This window comes from Daktulosphaira vitifoliae, unplaced genomic scaffold, assembly GCF_025091365.1.
Source record: "Daktulosphaira vitifoliae isolate Bord-2020 unplaced genomic scaffold, ASM2509136v1 Scaffold_4, whole genome shotgun sequence".
Lineage (NCBI taxonomy): Eukaryota > Metazoa > Arthropoda > Insecta > Hemiptera > Phylloxeridae > Daktulosphaira > Daktulosphaira vitifoliae.
Genome location: NW_026099575.1, coordinates 17,414,159 through 17,437,727, shown reverse-complemented (window position 1 = coordinate 17,437,727; position 23,569 = coordinate 17,414,159). Strand labels below are relative to the sequence as shown.

The following is a 23,569-nucleotide window of genomic DNA, read 5'->3' as shown; positions in this document are numbered from 1 at the left end:
TATTGAATAATATGTAGTATTTATAAAAAAAAAGGCCATGTTTTTTGAATTAGGGGTTAGTTCTAAATTATTTAATGATTAAATAGTTTAAAATTCATTTTGCGTTGAAGTAATTAAAACTCTTAAATAATCAATAAAGAAATTATTAATAAAATTTAAAAATAATTTCTATATTAAATGTGCTGTTGAGTACAGTAGCACCTAGTTAGAATTAGGTAACTAACCACAGTATGATTAAATCTCGTATAACCAAGATTTTTGTAATATTCATATAACTTAAACTTATAAGAGCTTGATGGCTAAGATTTTATAAGATAATATTAATATGACCCTAAACTTAAATTGCTATTCGCCAACTAGACCAGTGAGACTTTGTAAGATAATGCGAATTTAGGTTACAGATTAATACATTTTTTTTATTGTTAACAAATTTTAAACAACATAATTATATAAAAATTAACCAAATTAAAAAAATTGTGTAAAACTGAAAGTACTTTACTATCAACAATTTTTGATGGGATATTCAGATGGTTACTGACTAAAAAGTACTAAAAAGTAAAATATATTTCGAAGTATTATTTAGTATAAGAACAGGATTTATGTTACTTTAAATGGAGCCGAAGATAAAATACTTTGGGACCGTAAGCAAATGGTTCAGATAATTAATATGAACAATTTTATTGATTTTAATCAAAAGCATACCAAAGGAGAATGATAAGAGCAGAGTCTCTTCGCAATGAAAATAACGATGTAAAAAATTCAATTTCACGTTAAAGATACATTTTGAGAGTAATAACATTTTCTTATTTATACCCCCATCCTAATAAAAAAGTCCTAAGCATATCACTGAAGTTCTTTCTTTGAAAATTGATTTTAAATGTATGTTAAGATGAGTTCTAAAAACTTATTTTTAAATGCTTGACGAATATATAAATTGTACGATGTAAAAATATCGTGAGTTGTCTTGGTGATACAAAAATTCAAATGAAAATATAAAATAATAATACCAGGAACTCATGAGATCCATTGATATTACCAAATATTATTATTCGTATCATCTTGGTACGAGTATTGATTACGATCTCAACACCAAATGTTGGCGTCGACGAGCGTCCACAGCATTTCACAGGTGTCTGAAACGCACGCATTTGTGGCCATTTACAAATCACTAGAGAGACGCTGAGCACCTTCTCGAGACATTACATGTTTATGTGTGCGATCGTAATGAGATCACACGCATTAGTCCTTATGAATTCCTGGTACTAGATTTTGATATTTGTCATAAAATACTGACGTTTAGTAACTAAGGTACCAATGTTGAATATAAACAATGTAACTTCATTGTGAGATACCTCATGAGTTCCTGGTACGAAGTCTTAATCTTGCAAATTTATAACCGAGTGTCATGAATAATTTGTTAATTTATTTTCGGTAAAGGATTTTTTTCAAAAATAGTTTTACATAAGTGCGTGTCCTGCGGAGAATCTCCATCTTTCACCGTATAATTTTAACCTTAACCATCACTGAACACCTCATGGCGAAAATAATAATATTGTTATTACAGTAAAAGTGTTCTTACACACTTGACACGAGAAAAACCCTATGCGCATAACTTCGTCGAATACATTTTTTAATATCAGACATTTATTGGGTGAAATTTTTTCGAAAACCATAATCAATGCTTACTTTTCTGTAGATAGCCAGGTCCTAACTGTAGCTGTTGAATATTTAAGTGTTTTAAGTGTAGGCAAGCATACTTTTGTAAAATATGCTTTTAAAATATGAAGAAAAAATTAAAAAAGTGTTGTTTACTCATAAATATAACAGTAAAAACAAAACTTTTACGAGGATATGGTCATTGTTTTCAAGAAAAACTTAAGAAATAATGATTACAAGGTATAAAAGTTGTCGGGTAAAAGGTGTGTACTTATTAAAAAACTAGCATTGCCGTTGTACAGCATTGTGTACTAAGTTTTTTCAGTATGAAATAATACAGAAAACTCAAGTTCTTGTGAGACTGAATTACACTAAATTTAGATAGGTTTAAACAAATTAACTTTTACATGCTCATATCAAAACAAAATGTTGTTTTACAGTGAGTTTTATTACATAAAGTTGTTTAAATTTGATGAAACAAAAATTTATATTCGTCGTTACATAGAAAACAGAGCGAAATGACACAAATTCATTACCAATACCTCGTTAATGAAGTGCAACACCAAGACGTGAACATTAATTTATAAACAACACTTATGAAATAATGATTTTTAATAAATTAGAAAGTGTACTACTGGAAAGATTTTTTAATTATAGTAGTATTTTTTTGAATAAATGTATTGTATTGTAATATTGTACATAAATGTACAATATATGTTTTTAAAATATTAAATCGATAGTATAAACAGAAAAATATTTTAGACTAAAGAATCGAATTAGTTTATTGTTTATCATAATTAATATAATATTTTAAGGGCATCGGCCTTGCCTGGAGGGTAGAAACGCTTGTTTCGGGTCCCGGGTTCCATTTCTAGGGTGCCAATGAGAGTTTTTTTGTGATTTTCTAATTGGTGGTGTCTGGTTTCTGGTGCAAGTCGGTTATAATACCCATTCCGTCCATCATTGGCCTAGCCAGATCCATATTTGACTCCCTAACATGAGAAAGAGGACCACCATCTTCTGTAGCATGTTAAGTTTGGGAAATAGAATGATATAAAACTGATTGTTATTTTAATTGATATACTATTTTGAAAGACCATTGGCACGACGTAAGTTTAAATATTGGAGGTATTAACATGTTGTAACAATTAAATAACTACGAAAACATCATTTTCTCCTTACCCTACACATGCATTGCTATTACACATCTATTTCACCTGTTTATCTATTTCATAAATTTTAAAATTTTAATTTTTTAGAGCGGTAGACTTATTTAATGCCCCTATATATTTTTTTAATGAAGTCGCATCTATATATGTAATACAGGCATCTTATTCTTCTTTTTCCTCGCCTTAATCCCAATTACTTGGGGTCGGCCTCCCCTATCCTAAACTTCCCCTTGACGCGATCTCCTACATCATCTACGCTCACATCAGCCGTCTTCATATCGCATTCAATAACATCCTTCCATCTTTTTTTTTTGGTCTTCCTCTGCCTATTTTTCTTCAACATTTATTTCTATAACTGTCCTTACAGTTCCCGATTCCTCTCTCCTCTTATTATGACCAAATCATTGAAGTATATTTTCTCTTATCTTATCTACGGTTAATGCTATATCTATACTCCCTTTGTAAGTATCACAGGAAGCTATTATTTAAAAATAAAAATTCATTTAAAAAATTATGTTTTGCGTTAAATTTTAAATATTACTATCAGACTATGTTAATGATTGTTTTTATAATTTTTCTACGTCAAATGTGTTGTATAAACGTTTTTATATGTTCAAGGCATATACTTTTATAAATTGAATAAAATTAGTTTTTAAACCGGCAGGTACTTAAAACTAAATTAAGATTTGAGATACTCGGGTTAATAGAACACTACTACAGTTTCACCATTGTAAATATATACATATTTTAGAATAAAATAAATGAAATAGAATTTTAAAGATTTATTGAAGTTTTCTTTGAACTCAAGCTATGAAATTAACTGTTTGTCTCTAACATAGAGTCCAATCACAGCCTAATATATCCCGAGTATATCGTTTATTTAGAATTTAAAGTTTGATCAGTAATTTCCTTTACCATGAATAGTTTAATTAAATAAAAAATTTGTTTTTCAGATTTGTTTCAATAGAAAAATTAAAAATATAAAAGTATTGTAATCGATAAAACATACATTTAATTTTTAATGGAACAAACGAAATTTTTCGTGTACTTTAATTTGAACTAGTTTGTAGTTTGAATTTACAGTTGTTACGCTCTACGGTTGGTTTGATTTGATTTTAATTATATTTTACACTTGCAGATGCAGTAAAAATCGTTAATACGAGAATTTGAAGAAGTATTATTTTTATATTTCCATTATACAAATGAAATAGAATTTAATTAAAAAATTTTAACTTTCATGACTATGTTTCATACGATCTCATACTTTTGAATTGAAATTCTAACAGAAACTATTGAAAGGTATGAAGCATTAATGACTTTTTTCAACGTTGGAATAACAAATTTCAAATAAAATACACAGTATACAGTTTGTTCAATGTGTAAAATTTAATTCCGAGTCAAATGATGACTATGTTAGTATTTTTGTCGCATATTATGTTTAAGCCGTAAAAACATTATTAAGATTTAAAATAAACTTCAGTGAGAATAAAAAGGTGACATTTACAAAGTACATTTTTATTTTCATACTATTCATAAGTTAACTCAACATATTTTTGCGTATTACATTTATAATGTTTATAAATGAAAATTGATCAAATATTTTCAAGTTTAAATTGTACGCCTATAATGACATAACCAGGGCTGTGAATTATATATATTTATAAATTTTGTTAAGTTATTCTGAACACACCATCAGCCAAATCAAATTTTTATTAAATGATTTGAAAACTTAGTAATGTGTTTTTCCCGATGTTATATTTTAAAGGAGAACAGTGGGGTTATTCCCCTAAAAAACGAAAAATAGTTCTGCGATACTGTACAATCCTACGACATAGTTGCACATACTTGGGATCCTTCGTAGCGGCTCAAAACAAATTTATAAATGCACATATTTAACAGCCCTGAACATGATTCTAATATTAAGAATTAACAAAAACCTTAGCGAGTTTTCTTTGTGTAAAGTCATTACTATGTTACGATCCTGAGCATTAATAAAAAACATCTCTGTTAAAAATGTATGATACGACATTAAGAAATAGTAAAATTTTAGGGAACATATTAAAACAAATGAAAAGAAGGAATAACAATAAGTAAAATCCAACTTCGATAAGTTACATGAAAAATGTGTTATATAATTTTGTATTGCGCGAGAAATTGAGAAGAATATTTCTGTCTTTAATCTCCAAGGACCGCTGTAAAACATAAGAATATTCCCATACCTTTCGCAAGGGTTTTGCTCAATGTTTACAGTACATGCAACTCTTACACTGAAATATAAACGGTAAAATAACCCCTTCCCTCTTTCTTGATATGTTAGGCAATAAGACGATGCAGTTTGTTCAGCCGCAGCACCCGACCCACAGTTAATCTGTTTGCCGACAGACCCCGTGTGTACAAACAATAATACAAGCTTTCTATGTTGACAGTACGCGGAGAGAATTTCAGGTATCTAGTCCGCCCCAATAGTATGTTTACTTTGAAAGGCGTAGTAAGAAACGGCTAGGAATTTTAATCCTTTGCTGCTTTTTCGCAGACCGTTGCTTTCGCGTGAATAGCAATAATCACCGAACGGAAATTTTGTATTAATTAAAATCGTGAATAACAAAAAGGCCGTACTTATCGATGGTGAAAAAATCGCAGAAAATAACCGTGGAAGAAATTTGTCAAGCTGCAAGTGGTTAATATTCCTCGGATTGTTCAGAAATCACGTTTCTGAGTAGTCTGAACGTCAATAGAAATATAATTGAATGATGGCGACTAGTAGATATTTGTTCGACACAAAAATTAAAAACGTTTCTTAGTGGAACATTGGACTGCTTTATATTTTATTTTCTGTGATGAAACACCATTTGTATTATTGTTGACTTAAAAATATATGGATATTAAAGTGAAAAATTTTATAAACACATATAAGTAATAAGCCTTTTTACTTAGGCAAACAAGAACTATTACTTAATAATACATCTGTTAACAATTATACTTAATAATTTAACAATATACTCTTCTTTTAAAATTAATTTGATATTTATAAGGTATTAATGAAATCCTTACTTTTGAGTGATTTATTGATATTTTCATTCCATACTTTTTGAGGAATTTCAGAACTAAGATTCTATTTCATTATTTAAGAACTGTGGTATTCAGAAGATGTTCCTACTTTTAAAATAGGTTACTTTAATATTTTAAAAGCAATAACTTTTAAAACGCTACAACCTAAAAGCTTTAGTCATTCACTAGGCGTAGAACTTATGTAATTTAAAATTTGGAATCCAAAGTAAATAAAAATAAATTTTACTATAAAATGTATGTTTTTAATTAAAAAAAGTTAAATTTTCATAGGTTATGTTGTTTAGTGTTTACAATGGGTCATCAATGCAAATAAAGAGTTATTTATTAGCATTAATGTTTGTGTTAAGAATTAATTGTAGAAGTACTGTTATTTTTTTATAATCAATAATCACGAAATGTTCTGGATGTCCCTCCGAGTGTGTAAAAACAACATTACTTGTAACGATAATAATAAGTAGATGTTTGAGTTTTATTTTGACCACTTCATAAACATTTTACTTATAAATTCATTGTGGTTTAAGATTATTGCGGTCCCTCTGTTCTTCGTCAGTCCTAAGAAGATAATGCCGAGTACGTGCTCTCAAGCAAGTTTATCTTTTAGCCGATTTTGCCCATGATAATGTGAATGCAATATTCAACGTGCGGTGGTTAAAAGTTTCGTTGATGTTTTTAAGTTCCAGATGAAGCTGATTAAAGATAAGGAACAGCCGTAACAGGCTTTCACCAGCCCTTCGTGGTTACGATTACCATTCCTCTTTGTACGTCTACTGATTCAATATAGATCATAGATAGCTATGATTTTCATTACATGGCCTAGCGCACGTAATTTATTACAAAAAATAGTTACAACAAATATAATTAAAAAATTAATTCTTGTATCTTATAGTTTTGTCGCATATTCATTGTCACCAATCACCTTGTCAGAATTTCCCATACGTGCGTTGTTTTGATTTGTGATACATAGTTTTATTAGCATACAATTGACATTTTACTGTAATTTTTTTCTTAAGATTTCCATATTCTTTGTCAAGTTAAAATCATAATTATTATTATTTATCCAATAATAAACATTTTTTCTATTAATTAAACACTTTAAAATAGCCAGATCTCTACTCTTATTTTACAAAAATATTTTATGGGTTCATAACAACTTTAGGATAAGTCCTTATTGAATTAAAAGTTTTATTAAGTATTTTAATACAGAGAATAACATGGATGGAGTATGCGTTATAAATATACACTAGTACGAGCTGTAAAATGATTATTGGATCAAAATATAAAAGAGTTGTTTGTTAGATCTGTTCCATATTCTGTATTTTAAATAAAACACTATATGTATTAATTTATTTCTCTTGAGAGTATTATTTTTAATTGTATATTTCAATATTGATCAAAGGATCATTTTATATTAATTGTTAAGTACGGTAGCTAATAGTTAAGTAAAAAAAGAAAAGTTTTGACTGAATAAGTTTCCTTTTATATGTTTGTTCTTAGTGAACAATTAAAAATAGAACTTCTAGCAGAATTTTAAAAAAATTATGAAAAGTACCAAACATTCATAGTTTGATTATTAATTAACAGATTTTAAAAAGAATAAAGATTGTATTAAAATATGAATATTTTTATTTAATTCTTTTTAAACTTTGGACTAATAATATTTTGTAAGACAGGACAGGTTGATGATTAAACAAACATTGTTATTTTTGTGAATCTTTTATGGAAATATTTTTTAATATATTAATTAAACAATATCAAAATTTTCAAAAACAATATAAATGACTACATATATTTAATCCCTACTTATAAATTCTTTGTGAAAACGATATGTTATTTTTAGGTATAAATGTTAAACTTGAGTGTAAATCAGCTAACTAATTTTTCTATTTATTGAAAATTATAATGAAAAACATAATGAATAAATAGTAATTGATATTTTAAGTATTAATTAAATTGAATGAGTTTTAGGGTGCATTTTTAAATAATAAATAAAATTAAGGGGAAGTAGGTTTTTTCATTATTGTTTATAAAATTCCTATGTAAAATAAGTTTCTAATAATTAATTAAACTAACTCAGGTACTAAAAAAATCATTCTAATGATAATTAATGAGTGTTACTTAAAGCAGTGGTCGGCAACCTTATGGCATACGCGGGCCATATTGTAATTTAATTTTTTATCGAGGGCCGGAAATAAAAATGACATTCAAATATAATATTATAATTTTATTGACATATAAAATTTTAAATTAAATTATATAATTGAGTTGTGTTTTAATAATGTAAAAAAAAATAGGTTCATTTTTTCAATAATAAAAGAGAATTTATAAATTAAAACAACCCAGCACAGGGGGTCGTGGCACAGTAGTGACATGGCATTGTTGGGTCAAGTATAATATTTGACAGTGATTAAATTCACTATCATAAAAAACGCTTCGTTGTAAATCTTTAGATAGTGTTTAATTTTAAAAAAATTGTGGATTATTACAATAGCTAACCAACTGTATTGGTCCATACACTTTTCAATAAGTTATAGCATTATAAAGTTAAAAATATAAAAAATAATATCCAAAATATTCACACAAAAAATAGCATTTTCATTTAAACATGCAGAGTTAGCAAGGGTTCATACACGCAATGAAATTGAAAAAAAAAATGAAAAGTGATGTCATCAAGGACCTTAATAATAGCTATTATTTAATTCACAATTATTGTTATTATAACTTACTACTTGAACTTTTATAAAAGGATTAAAATTTAATCGTTCATAAATACGATATTATAAAGTCCGAAATTTGTTTTTTCTATAATTACATTAACTTTAATTTAAGGTATATATAAAAGTGTCAGTAATTCCGGAACACTTTTAAAAGTTAAGTTTAAAAAGTTGTCATTTTGAATACCCCCTGTGAGCAGGTAAAGGGTCAGATTTATAAAAAAAATATACAAAATGATAGGTAAAGACATCATGCATCTATAAAAATAAAAATTATATTGATGATTTGGTTATTTTTAAAAAAGTTATGGCAGTTTCAATTTAAAAAAATTGAAAAAATGTCAATAATTAGCGATTTTTAAAATTGTAATTTTTTTGTAGATTACCCCCGTTTATGGAGAACGAAGGAAATTTTTTAATTTTTGAGGGTAATGTCTTTGAATATATACGATTTATGATCTTTTGACATATCGTAGAAAGAAATCGGTTCGATAAGAGCCGAGGAAAAGTGGTAACAGACAAAAAAAAAATCACATCATAGTAAAACCAATACCTTCTCAGCTTCGCATCGGAGCTAAAAATACAAAATAAATTTAATGTGTTTTAAAAATATAAGAGGCATGTATAAAAATAATAAAGTAAACTTTACATGTTGGCACTGTTGGGAGGACTGCAAAAATATATTCTCTGTCTTAGGAATCACCAATTTGATTTCCTGTTTTTGATATTTTACTATGGTAATTTTTTTTTTTTATTTACTCGATTAAAATATTAGAATATATTCCAATCACTTAAGGGATAGAAAGATATTCTATTTAAATTAATAAATAAATGTATAGCAAATTTGTTAAATATTACCTAAATTAAATTAAGATATGTCAACTTAAAGTATTAATTAATAATTTTCAAAATAATAAATACTAAACAAAGGGCTTTTTACCAATTGGTCTCGATATACAAAGGAATATTTCTATCAAACTTCAAGTTTTTATGATGAATGTTTTTATTAAGAAAGTTAATTGAAGATATAAATTTGCCCAACCCTAACGTAACATAATTAACACAAAATTAAAATTACTCATTTAAAATTTTTACTTCATGAGTTACGGAAAGAAAATTAAAAAAAAACAGTACACTGTGGACTGATGTGAAATATTTATTGGAAAACTGTGGGAAGTTTTAAAAGTCTCCGCTCATATTCTTCTCCTCGTACCACTTATGCGTAGAATAGTATGTGTTTTATTCAACGCATGCGTAAGTTTCATCTTTGATGGTTTTTTATTTTTTATTTAAGAGATATTCCTTGTCAGTCGATCATCATCGTATCATAAAATACAGCAAATAAGAGAAGTTAACACAATGTTGCGTTTACTTTTGACAATTTCAATTCACACCATATTTACTTCGACATAGTTCTGAAACAATGAATGTACGCGAATTCAATACTTTTTCCTTCGTCAAATATGACTTAAGTTTGAAAACAATTGATTTCTATAATTTTTTTATTATTTATACATTTTTTCTAAGTGCTCTTTTAAAGAACTTTTATTTTAGTTTAAAAATCAATATAGAATGTAATTGATTTATTGTCGACTACTAGGTTTCTACAAAAATAATATTTTTTGATGATATTTTTAGCATGATTAAGTAATATTTATTTCTCAATTAATAAGTAATCTAATATTTTTAGTTATATTATTTGTCTCTTATAAAGGTATCAATTATATTTTTTTAAATGGTAACACGTATATTTTACTAGTTTTAACGTAATATGAACATTAGAAATTAATGTTAGAAAATAAAAACTAAGAAAATGATGAGTCGATAACAAATTTTAAACCAGAATTTCGTAAGTTTTAAATACTTTTAGACTGGGTAGGAAGATAAGTGCGACAAAATGATGCGTAATGATAAGTATAACTTTACCCGCATTTAGCTTCCTGTCTATTTGAAAGTGTTAATAAATTATTAATGAAGCAATATTTATATTTTTGATAAAAGTTTTAATTATAATGTACTTGTTAACTTGTTTATTATAAAATTTCATTTAAAAAATAAATGAATGATGTAAAATTAAAAAGACAGTTTTTTCTATGAAATTAAACAAACAGATGTACCACGTTATTAAAAAATGACATGTTTTTTATTGTAAAATGTATTCAAGAACTTTTCATTAATTAATAACTTACACCCACTTTATATGTTCGTGAATAGTTTTTTTAATTTTACAACTCTACGCTCAGTAATTAAATATTATGATTAAGTTTATTTATCTATAGTTTTTTCTCTTAGTTAATAGTTTTAAATGTTTTTTCATTTAAAAAAATCTTGAACTATTTTAAGACTCAATTGAGTCTTAGAATTCCATACATTTAATTGAAGATTTTAAAAAAAGTTTTTATAAAAGTAATAGAAATATTTAAATTATAAATCATTAAAAGTCAAGTTGTACTCGTATGATTTTAAATTGATAACACACAAATGATAATTTTAAGATCTTGTTTTTCATTGAACTATACGTTTTAACTACTACATTCATGTAAGCTGAGAACATTGAACTTATTTTTGAGAGACTATAATGAGCATCATATTATTGCTGAAATATTTATCTATTATCATTATTTCGTCAATTTACGTATATTAATGTGAATATTTAGTGTTTTAAATTATATCTAAGATCATGAAAATTTAGAAACAAAATCAGAATAAATATGCAAAAAAAAATTTTTTTTCATTTATAAATAATATAATTATATAATTCCATGAATAAATTTTGTTGAAATAAGAAAATTTTTCATGTAAATGGATCTTTTGATAATAATGAAGATGCTTTTTTAATCATTTATTGGGATTTTTTTTAATCAAATACAGATAACTGACTTAATCTGCATGTTTATTTTCCTTGATTAATAAACATCTTTTTCGGACTTGACTTATATGAAAAATAAGTATTTATATTACATTTTATTGATTTAAAATAATTTTATTTGAAAATACTATTTGTCTGGAAATCGTGTGTAGTTAATCTAAATTGAGTTTAGTGTTAAACTTATTGATTATGTTGACTTGTCACTTTATAAGACGTGATTATCAGTACTTATCGTGCCACGTGGAAGTTATTTTTCTTTTGCAAATATACTGTTGGAAAAGCTTAAGAGAGATTACACAAGTTATTAAATAAATTACATAAAACAGACGAAGGGCGATCGTAATAATCCTAAGCTAACATAGTGCTCTCAGTTATATTTGAAATCAATGTAATAACAAGTTGATCCAATCTGTCTTAAATTGTGATAACATCTATATAATGTTTCCATTACAAAATGTTGGAAATAAGTAGTGAAACAATGATTTTTAATTTCAATTTTTTCATGTATTCAAAAAAAAATTAATTTCTTAGTTGTTTATGGTATCAATTCTTTGTATATTTATTATTGTTGAATTGTTATTTATGTTACATTTTGATTGTCGACAAATTGTTTGAAAATCTATTTTATGAATTGATTAAAGTGAAACACGTGGGACACTTAAGCTATGGACAAGTAGCTAGTGCGTCAGTTGTTAACTATACTAATTAGGGTTGGTGCGATAATTTTTTTGTGGTTACATCTGGTCTATAAGTAGACTACCTTTTATAACCCAAACCTTTCAATATTTGATTTAATCGGAGATTATCTTTAACACGTAACACGTAAATGTTTGTTAACAAATCGCAGTATTTTGTGTTACTGTTTATAAAACACTCAGAACCTTTGATTTTGATATTTTATTAATATCTATGGACGTGTGTCATGAGTATAAATATTATTTTAGGACCAGCTATTGAAATAGAAATTTTGTTCACTGTATTTAATAGATACTTAAATAAGTATAAAATTGGCTGGTGTTGAACTTTTGAATTGATTGAAGTATATGTCATCGAAACTATGAAACAAACCTTTACAGTTTTATAGATTATAGAAATCGATTAGCATTCATGTGCACAAAGTACTGCTGCTTTAATAATTAATTGCTGTCAATGTTTAGTTTGAATGTCCAGTAAAGGCCAATGGTGATTCAGCAGTAATTGTTTTTCGAGTTTACATACAAAATATCACACTATTATGTGGTATTTGTTATGTTTGCACGAATTCTGCGTAAAAACTATACTCGGTCAAAAAAAAAAAAAAAAAAGGGGAACAACTAGGCCCCAGATGGCGAACGACAGTAATTATAACGTTACAAGCATATAAAACCCTTGACAGTTTTCGTGATGGACACTTCAGTGGCGGGGGAGTAATGACTAGATTTCGCAGCCCCATATATGGCACTAGCAAATTTCGTGATTTGTGTGTATACATTTTTTCAGTGTGATGAATAACACGAAGCTTTTCAAAAGTACACCCGTACGTCTAACTCGTTCTTTATTTTACCATCCTTTGTGAACGTGACCACATGACCAAATGCATCAATCATAGTTTTCACGCACGCTCATCTCATAACTAGCTACTCGCATAGATATAATATATCCTCTTCTCGTCCTATGATACATATTATAATAGCTGTAATGGAATATCACTTGAAAATTCACCATGAAAAATATAGTCAATATAACTGGCAGTTGTTTTGTAAATATTATATAATCGTAATAATATTCTATTGGATACAAACCAGCACCATAAATAAAATAAGTATACTTAACGAAATTTATTTTTAAATAAAAATTATTATTTTTTTGTTTAATTCATGGCAACAATAATTATGAGAGTTTCAATAAAATTTTAAACTATAATTTTTTTAATAGAAAAATAGTGACGAATAGTTTAAAAATAAAAACGATGTGGTATATTTTCCTATAATTACAAAAACAAATTAAACATTTTCTGAAAGAAAAATGAATTTGGAGACACAATATTCAGTTAATAATATAAAAAAGAAAACCTTTATTTCTAAAAAAAAAAAAATTGTAAAAATACAACTACATAAATGACGTTATAGAATAAATAATTGAAATGCTCTTTATAAAGCACATACGAGTAATAATAAAATTTAAACTTAAGTATCTACAATATTTGATGCGCGTANAACCAAAGCACATACGAGTAATAATAAAATTTAAACTTAAGTATCTACAATATTTGATGCGCGTATAATTGTTTAAACATGTATCCATGTGAACGAAATTAATATGATAAATGTACTATGTACATATGTCATATTAAAATTATTGTTATGTTGTCATACATTTGTGATATTAAAAAATTAATATTGAAACGCTCCTTGAGAATTGCTATTATTTCCATAAGACATTCTGGAGGTAGGTACATAATAAATAAGAAGGATTTTTTTTGTTTTATATTTAGAAATGATTTTATTATTTGAAATAGAAAGAAAATTTAATAAACAATGTCACATATCTCTAAGGTGATGATACAACATAAAATGGAAAAATTTTAAGTAGAAAATAATTTGTGAAAAAAAAAAATGAATGAATTTATGATTAATATATTTGCTGAAAGAATGGAGTCAAGATTAAACAAACGATAGACGGGGTTTTTTTTTGAAATACTTCTAATTACCATAAAAACCTTTGTAAAAACTTCATTCTAATGTACAGTATTATAATAAATTATTAATGCTTTGCTTTTTCAATTCGTTTGTTTTATGTAATATAATTATCTGTATATTGTTGACATATAAGTGGAACCCTTCGTCTCGGACTGATAGTTTCCCGGGCTTATATGGTAATAACAGTAAAGTAATATAAATATATATGTAGTAAAACACGCGGTCACAGTATTATAAAATAATAAAACAAATGTGTTTACTAATAGCAAACAATAAAAATTAAAAAAAAACGAAGCTGGGCTGAGTAGGAAAAAATGACCCAGCTTCTGTTTTATGTGGGCGAATGTGGTGTAGCGCTCACAATAACGTATTGTTTACCATCGTTGCCTGACAGATACATTATTCAACGTTTCCAAGCACTGCCACCACCATCCGTAAACTTCCTTTTACAACTCTTTTATGTCACTTTATGTACACATAGACTGCTTTGCTCTTCCGCACTCGACTTAATACCCATCCTAGTCAATTCTTAACCGAACCTAGTTAAAATACTCCTCTCTTATCCGATTGGCTGCGGCTTCTCGCAATGCTATTCCGCCGGTATCAATATATTCCTTTTGTTTTTGTCTGTCCGTTTTCCTTGCACCCGGATCATATATATTCTCACAGTTTTGCTTTCAATTCATCTATATTCCCAACGTAGACTATATTATTATTTTTTATGGAATCCATCGATTTTATTTCGGTTTTTGGAAGGCATAAAGTTACAGTTATTTTAGTTTTATTTTATTCTCAACCAAAAAATGGTTGCTCACGATTTATATTTTACAAGTATGTAAATTAGATTAAAAGTTGTAATTAAGAATTTTGATTGACTCCATTAAATACCACACATTTAATAAATTAACTACTACTAAATCAGTATAAATTAAATAAAAAAACAAATCTCTTGTAGTGAACTACTTAAAGTAAATTTATAACCAGTACGGAAGCTCATTAAATCATCTTACAAAAACGTAAAGCAACAAATTTAATAGGGAGGGGCTGAAAAAATATAAATACACTGAAGGAAAGTACCCGGGCCATTAGACCGAAACTTATTCAAGTAGATTTTTTAAATAAGAAATAACGAAGAAAAAGAAAGAAAAGTAATAAAAAAAAAATTAAGTAACGAACAAAGTAATAAGATACTAAATGTTTGGTCAGGTAGTCACTATAGTATAGATGAGTCTATGTACAACCGCATCTTTTGACTCTGTATTCTAGGAACAGTCTGGATTTAATGATAATTGTGTTTGTTTGGTAATAGTTTTTGCAGTAAGGGAGAAAAAACAAGAGGAAAAATTACATATATACATAAGAAGTTTAAGTGTAAAAGTAAGATTATAAAGTCCTCCTGTACAGACATGGTGACACAGCCATTACAACTTTGACAACTTTTGAGTTAAGCAATTCCCACCACGACATAAACCAAGGTTATTTTTGCACTTTCCGGATTATAGAATATTTTATTAGATTTTTTTTTTTTAATTACTAGTATATTAAAACATTTTACTTTTTTAAAACAACATCAAATTTATTTTTTGACACGAAAAAAACTAAATTATAATATACGACAAATAAAAAGATGTATCATGAAATATTAAATATTCCCCAAATGACGAAGAATTAATAATATTTATAAAATAAATTTTAATTTTATTAAATAATCAAATGTCATAGTATTTTTATAGGAATTTTGCAATGGTCAACATGAATAGAATTTTAATTATTACGTTGACTTTCAACAGTGGAGTTTTTTGGGGTAAAAAAAATGATTAAAGCATGAATAATCATCACATAGTAAAGTAGTGAAAGTGAAACACTAAGTTTAAATAGATTAATGGGCGTTATATACACCAAATGTTCTCTTTGTTTGTATCTCGCTCTGTTTTTGATACCCCAAATTAGTTTTGTCGAGCTCGTTTGAACGAAAAGATACGTATGAAGGGTAAAGAATACAATGGTTTAAGACCGTGGGAGTTAGCCTTATTGTTTCGGATGATTTAACACTGAAGGTAAATAATAGTTACTCTTATTATGTGTTTAATAAAGTTTCATTGTTTTTCATCTGTGAATTTTAAAGTGTAATTCGCATTGCCGCCACTATTAACGGCCGCACGAATTTCCAACCAATTTTGTGTACCTCCTACGCTAATAGTATCTGTTTTCGACAGGGTACTGATGAAAGATGTCTGAATACTGATTACTCGGCTGTTTTTTATTCAAGTGTTTGAAAATATACATAATAAAATTACTTGTTAATTTATATACCGCTTTATGAAAATATATCACTTAAATCTATATCTGCAGTAAGAATAAAAAAGAATTGTATTAGATTGCAGTCATCATTTAATCCGTTAAAACATCACAGGCGGCACAAGATAAAATCAGCCATCATCGTTCATAAAAATTCAAAATCATAAATATTATTTCAAATATTTTAAACGTATGGCGTTTAATTGAAATACTGTTAAAATCAAGCTATAGAAATTATTGAATTTTTTTTTAATTTTTCACGAAACGTCGTCATTTATGGTTCTCCAAGTATTGACATATGAATCAATAGTATTTGCCAAATAAAAATGAGATTTATTTTAAGTTTGCAATAAATAATTTTAAACAATCTATAAAGTGGTGCATTAAATGTGCTTCGGAAGTAAAGTTTAATGGTTATTTATGTTTTAATAATCAATTGAATAAATTAAAGTACGATCGTTACTTACTGATTGGTAAATATTAACTTCAATGTTGTATTATATTAACATCCCAAACAAAATTGATATACAGTGTACGGCAAAATGTAAAACTAAGGCCAAGAGATTCTTTTTTAAATATTTGTTGTGGTGTAAAATCGTAATGAAGAAACGGAGAGAATTTTTCCATTTGGTTGTCGGGTCTGACAGACCCGTAAAGACCCTTTGAAAAGGGTCATCAGACCGTCAAGTTTTTCTTTTCTTCTGTGCAACAACAATTATTATTTGTTTGTACATTTTGATTTCAGCCCTCATTTTTGTTGGGATTTTTGCAGACTGTCAAAGTATAGTGATTTCAAAACAAACAAAAAATAAAACTGGGATTAACACAATTACACTTTATCCTTATTTGGCTAATATTCAAAGCTTGAAGATATATTCAGCCTGAAAAATATAAAAATACAAAAATATTCTACATTTTTTATGTACAATATTATGCTTTGAAACTTAATTATATAGCTCTTATTTAGATAAATATATAAATAAAAAACAACGTGTTATGTGAAATAAAACAAAAAATTATAAAAGACATATATATTTATTTGTTCAGTGAGTCTTATAAATATTCCAGGAAAAAATTATGCTAATTGTTGAGTTTATTAATCAGTGTAGCTATATATATAAATTTATGTTCGAGTCAATTGATTCGATCCGAATTTAAAACGATCGGATAGAGCCATAATATATATTTATGTTATAACTGATCCGAGTCAGACTTTAATTTAAAGTGGATCGAGCTAGTTGATCAAACATTGGTTTTAAATCATGTACATTGGTGCGAATAATAATAATAAAATTATTTAAATTTCTTTAAAAACAAAATTTAATGAATGAAAATTATAAAGTAAAACGTTTTAATAATAATTATAGTATTTTTTTAATGGAACGTACTGAATTTTATTTTTTTTGAACCGTGCTAGATCGAGACTAAAATTTTACACTTATATTTGGGTCGGGTCAAACCTGGCCCGAATAAAACAAATTTCGGGTCGAATTTTTAGGCTCGAGCTAATCGAGAGATCTAATTGACAGGATGTGTAAATTATTTTTATTAAGAGTAATTTCAAAATAAATACTTTTTATTTATATTGACTATTTTTTATTCTGACGACGGGTTTCTCTTTCATTGTTTCGGGAGTAGAGGAGTGAAGTTTCTTTTGCAAAGCGTTTAACTTCACGAGGCATGCACAAGAGTCTAGCAGTTTCACAACGATCACTGACGAAGGGTCCGTTGTGTTTTGAGTATGCAAATATATTCCGTATACGCAATTGTCAAAGGGTATTTCGTGGTAAAAGAAATTTGTTTCTCAGATCTAACTGAGGAATAGTAGACAGAAAATAAAATAGAAGACAACTATAAAGGTGGATTATTCCCAGCGGAAACACAAGTGTGAAGCTTAAAAAACATCGATTTTATGTCAAAACGACTTATTACGGAAACGGGTTTCATTTCTTGAGCGATATTGAAATAACAGGTAAAAACTTAAATGTTTTTCGATGCATAGATAACGCAACAAAAGTTTAGGAACGCCAAAATTATTTATAGACTTGTAAAAAATATTGTGAGCCATTGAATTATTAATTCAGATATTATAAATCTATTATAGTGAATTTTAGTTAATCCTATAGAATTAATGGTTTTTAAAATAAATTAAACCAAAATTATGAACTTAGCCATTCTTCATTCAACAGGCATTCTTTAATTATGTTAAAGAGTACGTTTTCTATTTTTCTGTTATATTAATTAAGTAATAAATTTCCATGATATTTTATTAGTACAGTAGAACTCCAATTATCCGAACTCCGATCATCCGAATCGCCGATTATCCGAATCACTTTCAGAAAAAATCAGAAAAAAATTTGTCCAAAGTCCGCGGCGTCAGTGTAGGCACAATACGTGGTAAGAGTTCCCACTCCAGTTCCGGCGCATTGCAGTCACCTGTCATTGTTTATTTTGATTAGCCAGTGAATGGGTCCCGGTCCCCATTAATTCGGATAATTGGAGTTCTACTGTATATAAATAAATGCTAAAAACGTTTAAAATATTTAATTTTTTGCTATTCAACATTTTAATAAAAAATAAGTTTGAAATTTAATTTAAGCTTAATAATGATAAAGTGTTCTTATACTATTCTATCCAAAATTATCTTATTGATATTAATCAAAAATAGTTTAAGCGTTGTAAACGCACAGGAAGAAAGATATATTTCTCACGTCCATCTGTTCTCATTGCTGTAAGTGAGGGGCGGCCAAACTCGTAAATATCCTCATAGTAGTAGTCTTAGGGAATTGGCGCTTTTTTCAAATTTATTTCTAGAAGCTACACGACTTTTCCTGAAAACATTACCGGGGCGTATGTGCACCGGGTGTTAGAAAAAAAGCAGACGGCCAGGATAAAGCAGTGACACACGCACTTTATTTGTTTTCTTATAGAAAAAGGTCCATGTTTGTGGGAATTTGGACATCCAAAACAACAGGACCTACTAAATAATTCTAGCTAACACATAAAAAAAAAACAGAAGATTTCAAAGAAAAAAGTGGGTAAAAATCAACATTTCTTTTTAGTCAGATAACTTATTTATTCAAATTCACCTTCAATAGTTTTGCTCTATTGCACTGTCAAAAATATTTTTTACAATTTTTGCTTTTTTTTTTTTACTTCTTTAACGTTATTTTTGTTTTGCCAAACACTTTTTATTCCATTCCTAATACATCGTCAATCACTTAGATTACCCGCCCAGTAAGCGTCACCCTTAAAAATACTCTAAATATTTACTGTACAAACAAATCGTAGCTACAAAATACTTTTGAAAGAATTTCATTGTATTTTATCATTTCCCTACAACGTATATTAAAATTCTGAACATCAGGCAAGAGTCACACAAGGTAAAACAGTGATTGTTTCTGCTCGAAAAATCCACTCTCTATAAAAATAAATATTTTGTCGAAAAAATAATAATATTCAAATCGTTTCATAATAAAAATGTACATTCATTTATAAAAAAATAAATACGTTATTCCATCGTCAAATCTTCTTTATCTTTAAATTGTGTTAACAGCATATATTTAATACAGATATTTTAAAAGTCATGTCAAATAAAAAAAAAAATTATTTTTACAACTATTTAGAAGTTAAATAATAATCAATATGTATCAAAATTATATATATTCTAAAATTTTTATCGAATAACTTGATAACAACCAACCTGACCTTAAAGGTATAGTCTAATATAATCGAGAGCTTTCTAGACATAAAATAAAGTACGGGCAAGAAAAAAGGGCTGTGTGTAAAGTGCGGTGAAGATATTGAAATAGAATACGACTATATTTTATTCAATTACAACAGTTATGATAGATGGGTACCTTCCACTCGTACAACTAGCAGGTCAAGGGATCCTTTCCTCCTAGTTTTTACAATTTATAATATAAACCGTTTTGGATTGGTCACCTTAAAAACGATCGTCATTGCAGAAGAGAGGTGGGATCAGAACAGAAAAGGGGTCAAGCCAACACTTGGCTCGTAATTTATTTTAAAAGATACAACACGTACTAGTCAAGCCTATTTTTTCTTTTTCTCTTTACGGTCACAACATATGGAACCGAAAAAATTATAAACTTTTTACTGTAGTGTAATATTTACAAACTTATTTATTGCTTTCAATTGAAGGCACAAGTGAAAACGTGAAAAGTTTCAATTAATAATAATAAGAAATACTAAAATAACTATTATAAAAAAAAATATATATATATTATAAAATATTAATATTACTTCAAAGTATGTAAATTATGTGTAAACTGTAAATGAAATTTTTATATATTTTTATAAAAGTTAAGTTTGTTTGACAAATTAGTCATTAAGGAATATCACAATTATCTTCAACAATCGCAAGGTATACGGTTACAAAAGCGTAGAATAGGTTTTTATATTTTAAGCATCTTATCTTGTGACTACACTGTAGGTCTATATGATGTACATCTAAGACTGACCTGACACTCTATTTGTAATACACCATACGATTAATTATTACTCTAAATAGAAAGTACATTAAGGTATAAATAGAAATTTAAACTCAGCTATTGGTAATGCCGTAAAAATACAATTATGAGTACAAATAGTATGTGTATTAATTACGACAAAAATAGAATAAAAATCATAAATCAAAATATTTTGTATATAAAATGTTCTACCGTGATTTACTAATTTTAGTATTAGTTTATACAGTTGTCAAGTTAGTAAATCACGGTGTGATACCCTGCAATTTTTTAATGGAAAATTCCTAACGAGTTATCCAAGAACTAACTTAAATTATCTTTATTTTTTCAGTTATTTAATTAAGACAGTTTCCCATTTCCCGAGTATAGCAAACCTATAGAGTTTACTTTTATAAAATGTTATTTTTCTTAGGAAATTGAACTTGCGTTTCCATACAAATACTTTGTTTACTCGATAAATCTTCACAAATAAGTCATAAAAATTTTACCAAAATTACCGTGAAAAATAAATTTTAATTAAAAATATAAAACCAATAATAGGTATTATGATTTGTACATACATTTTAAAAGTGGTGTTTTAACTCTAAATCTCCTCTTAAAAAAAATTTTTTTTAATAATTTAATTTACTTAGATTTGTTTAAATTGTGCTATCAAACATAAAATGTTTGAAAATAGCAGTCATTACATAGTATGTTAAATCGAATTGTTATTTTATTTATCAAAAAAATTCTGATATGTATAACACGTAATTGAATAGTATTGAAGTTAATAAATGCTCAAATAAAATAATATTTAAAAATTAAACATCTTATATTGTATTTTTATATAAATTTATTTTATAATTACAGTAAAAGTAATTTTTTTTAATAAAATAGTAGTAATTCAATGACAATTTGATAGTATCAAACAAATAACATCTTCTTTTGAAAATCTTTTAAACTAATTGGGTACAATAAAGTGATTGTACCATTTTGATGATAGCTTTGAGTATATTATTAGTAGATCATCATTATTGCGGTACTGAAATAATCAACCGTATTAAAATAAAAGACGATCAAATGGAAAATTACTTGTTAGTAATAAAGCTATAGGAATTCGCGAATTCATATGATTAATGCGATCGCGGAGTTGTCACTACAAGCTGGAACGCAGTGTCGACGATCGGAGGGAAGTTCAGTGTGGACCGGCTGCTTTTGACGACATTTCTGTACTCGGATAACTAGAGTCGGGATGAAGGTGAATTGCTACGTCCTTTTGCGACCATCCAGTCCTTTTTCGTTTACCGTACTACCAAAAAAACTCAGCGTATATCAAATTTTCGACCACTTCACGCACGAGTACGCGAATAATAAAAGAGGAGAGATTAAATTGTTTTAGACCACGTTATATACATTAAACATAAAAGTACAAAACGTATATATACGTTTTGTTCCACTCAAAGTAGATATTATTCTATTATGAAAAATATGTATAAGAAAAGACGTTTTCATTCCAAGGGAATGTCTGCACATTAGATTGTCTTATGATAAATTCATCGAATAATTAAAATTGTGGTCTTGATTGGGTATTAAGTCAATTAGATAAATAACTGTGAATTATTATATATAAACGTTATCAGAAATAGTTCTTTGAAATATTCATAATTAACTCAATAGGTTAACATTCGTTTTTTAAAATATATTTATACGATTAATTGTATCATTAAAAAAAACTGTTATCTGTCAATGCGCATTCAACTCTCAAACACGCGTTCAAGTAATTTATGGTATTAGCTAAACAATAACGTCTTAACACTTTTAAAAGACTCTTGTTTTTTATGAATAATTAACATTCATATATTAATGATTTCAGTTCTGACGGATGACCCCAATTTTGCAGAACCTATACCAAATGTTACGGTGTCTTTAGGCAGAGACGCATCGCTGCCATGTGTAGTCAACAATCTTGGCACGTATAAGGTAAGATATCACGTTCAAATTATTATTATTATTGTATACGAAAAAACACTTCATATATCATCGAAAATTATAAGTTTTCAAAATTAAAGATTTTGAACTACACGAACGATAGATGGTATTTATTGTGGTCAATAAAAGTAAATCATCCAATAAAGTAGACAAATAGTTGTGTTCCTTTAGTTAATTACAATTAAGAGCACTAAAATTAGTGATAAGCAACGTGAGCTTATTTCTATACTGAAACAATGTGTATTTGAAATACCAGTTTATATGGTTTTCCCAACATGAAACTTATGGTTAGTATTGTGACAACTTATCAGTTTGGTTAAATCTACTATACTGGTCCGGTTGATACATTGTGGTTACCTTAATCATCTATAAATAGAAAGAATAACCGTTTCATAATGTAGCCGTTTCCCTCCTAAATAGTTCTAATTACCATGTATGTTCAGTTAATTTAACCGATTATTAAAGGATAAATATACTTTCTTAATTAAAAATATAATAGTATAAATTTAGTATAGTATTCAATTAAATATTAAATGTCAAAACCAATACAAATAAATATAATATCTGAAAAGGACCGGTACATTAAGAAAAAGACATATTTAAAATTTACAATTACAATATTGAAAATAATTATGTCATGTACCAAAAACTATTTTGATTA

General features: G+C 27.3%; 1 protein-coding gene and 1 long non-coding RNA gene across 4 annotated transcripts in view; one reads left to right on the top strand and one right to left on the bottom strand.

Annotated features, from left to right (window-relative positions):
• The window catches only part of LOC126905862 (lachesin-like), a 47,912-nt gene that overhangs the window by 1,200 nt on the left and 23,143 nt on the right, over nt 1-23,569 (top strand). For 2 of the 3 annotated variants that reach the window (XM_050685980.1, XM_050685979.1), the window contains exon 2: nt 22,793-22,899. In XM_050685980.1, coding sequence (XP_050541937.1) covers nt 22,793-22,899 — 107 coding nt within the window. Of the gene's footprint in view, nt 1-10,368; nt 10,455-22,792; nt 22,900-23,569 lie in introns of those variants that run through there. The other variant, XM_050685981.1, reaches the window with a different exon arrangement.
• LOC126905881 (uncharacterized) lies at nt 13,907-18,353 on the bottom strand. The gene is made up of 3 exons (XR_007704129.1): nt 18,024-18,353; nt 16,918-17,331; nt 13,907-14,838 (listed from the first exon to the last, which is right to left on the bottom strand). It is a non-coding gene; the product is annotated as an uncharacterized LOC126905881 (long non-coding RNA).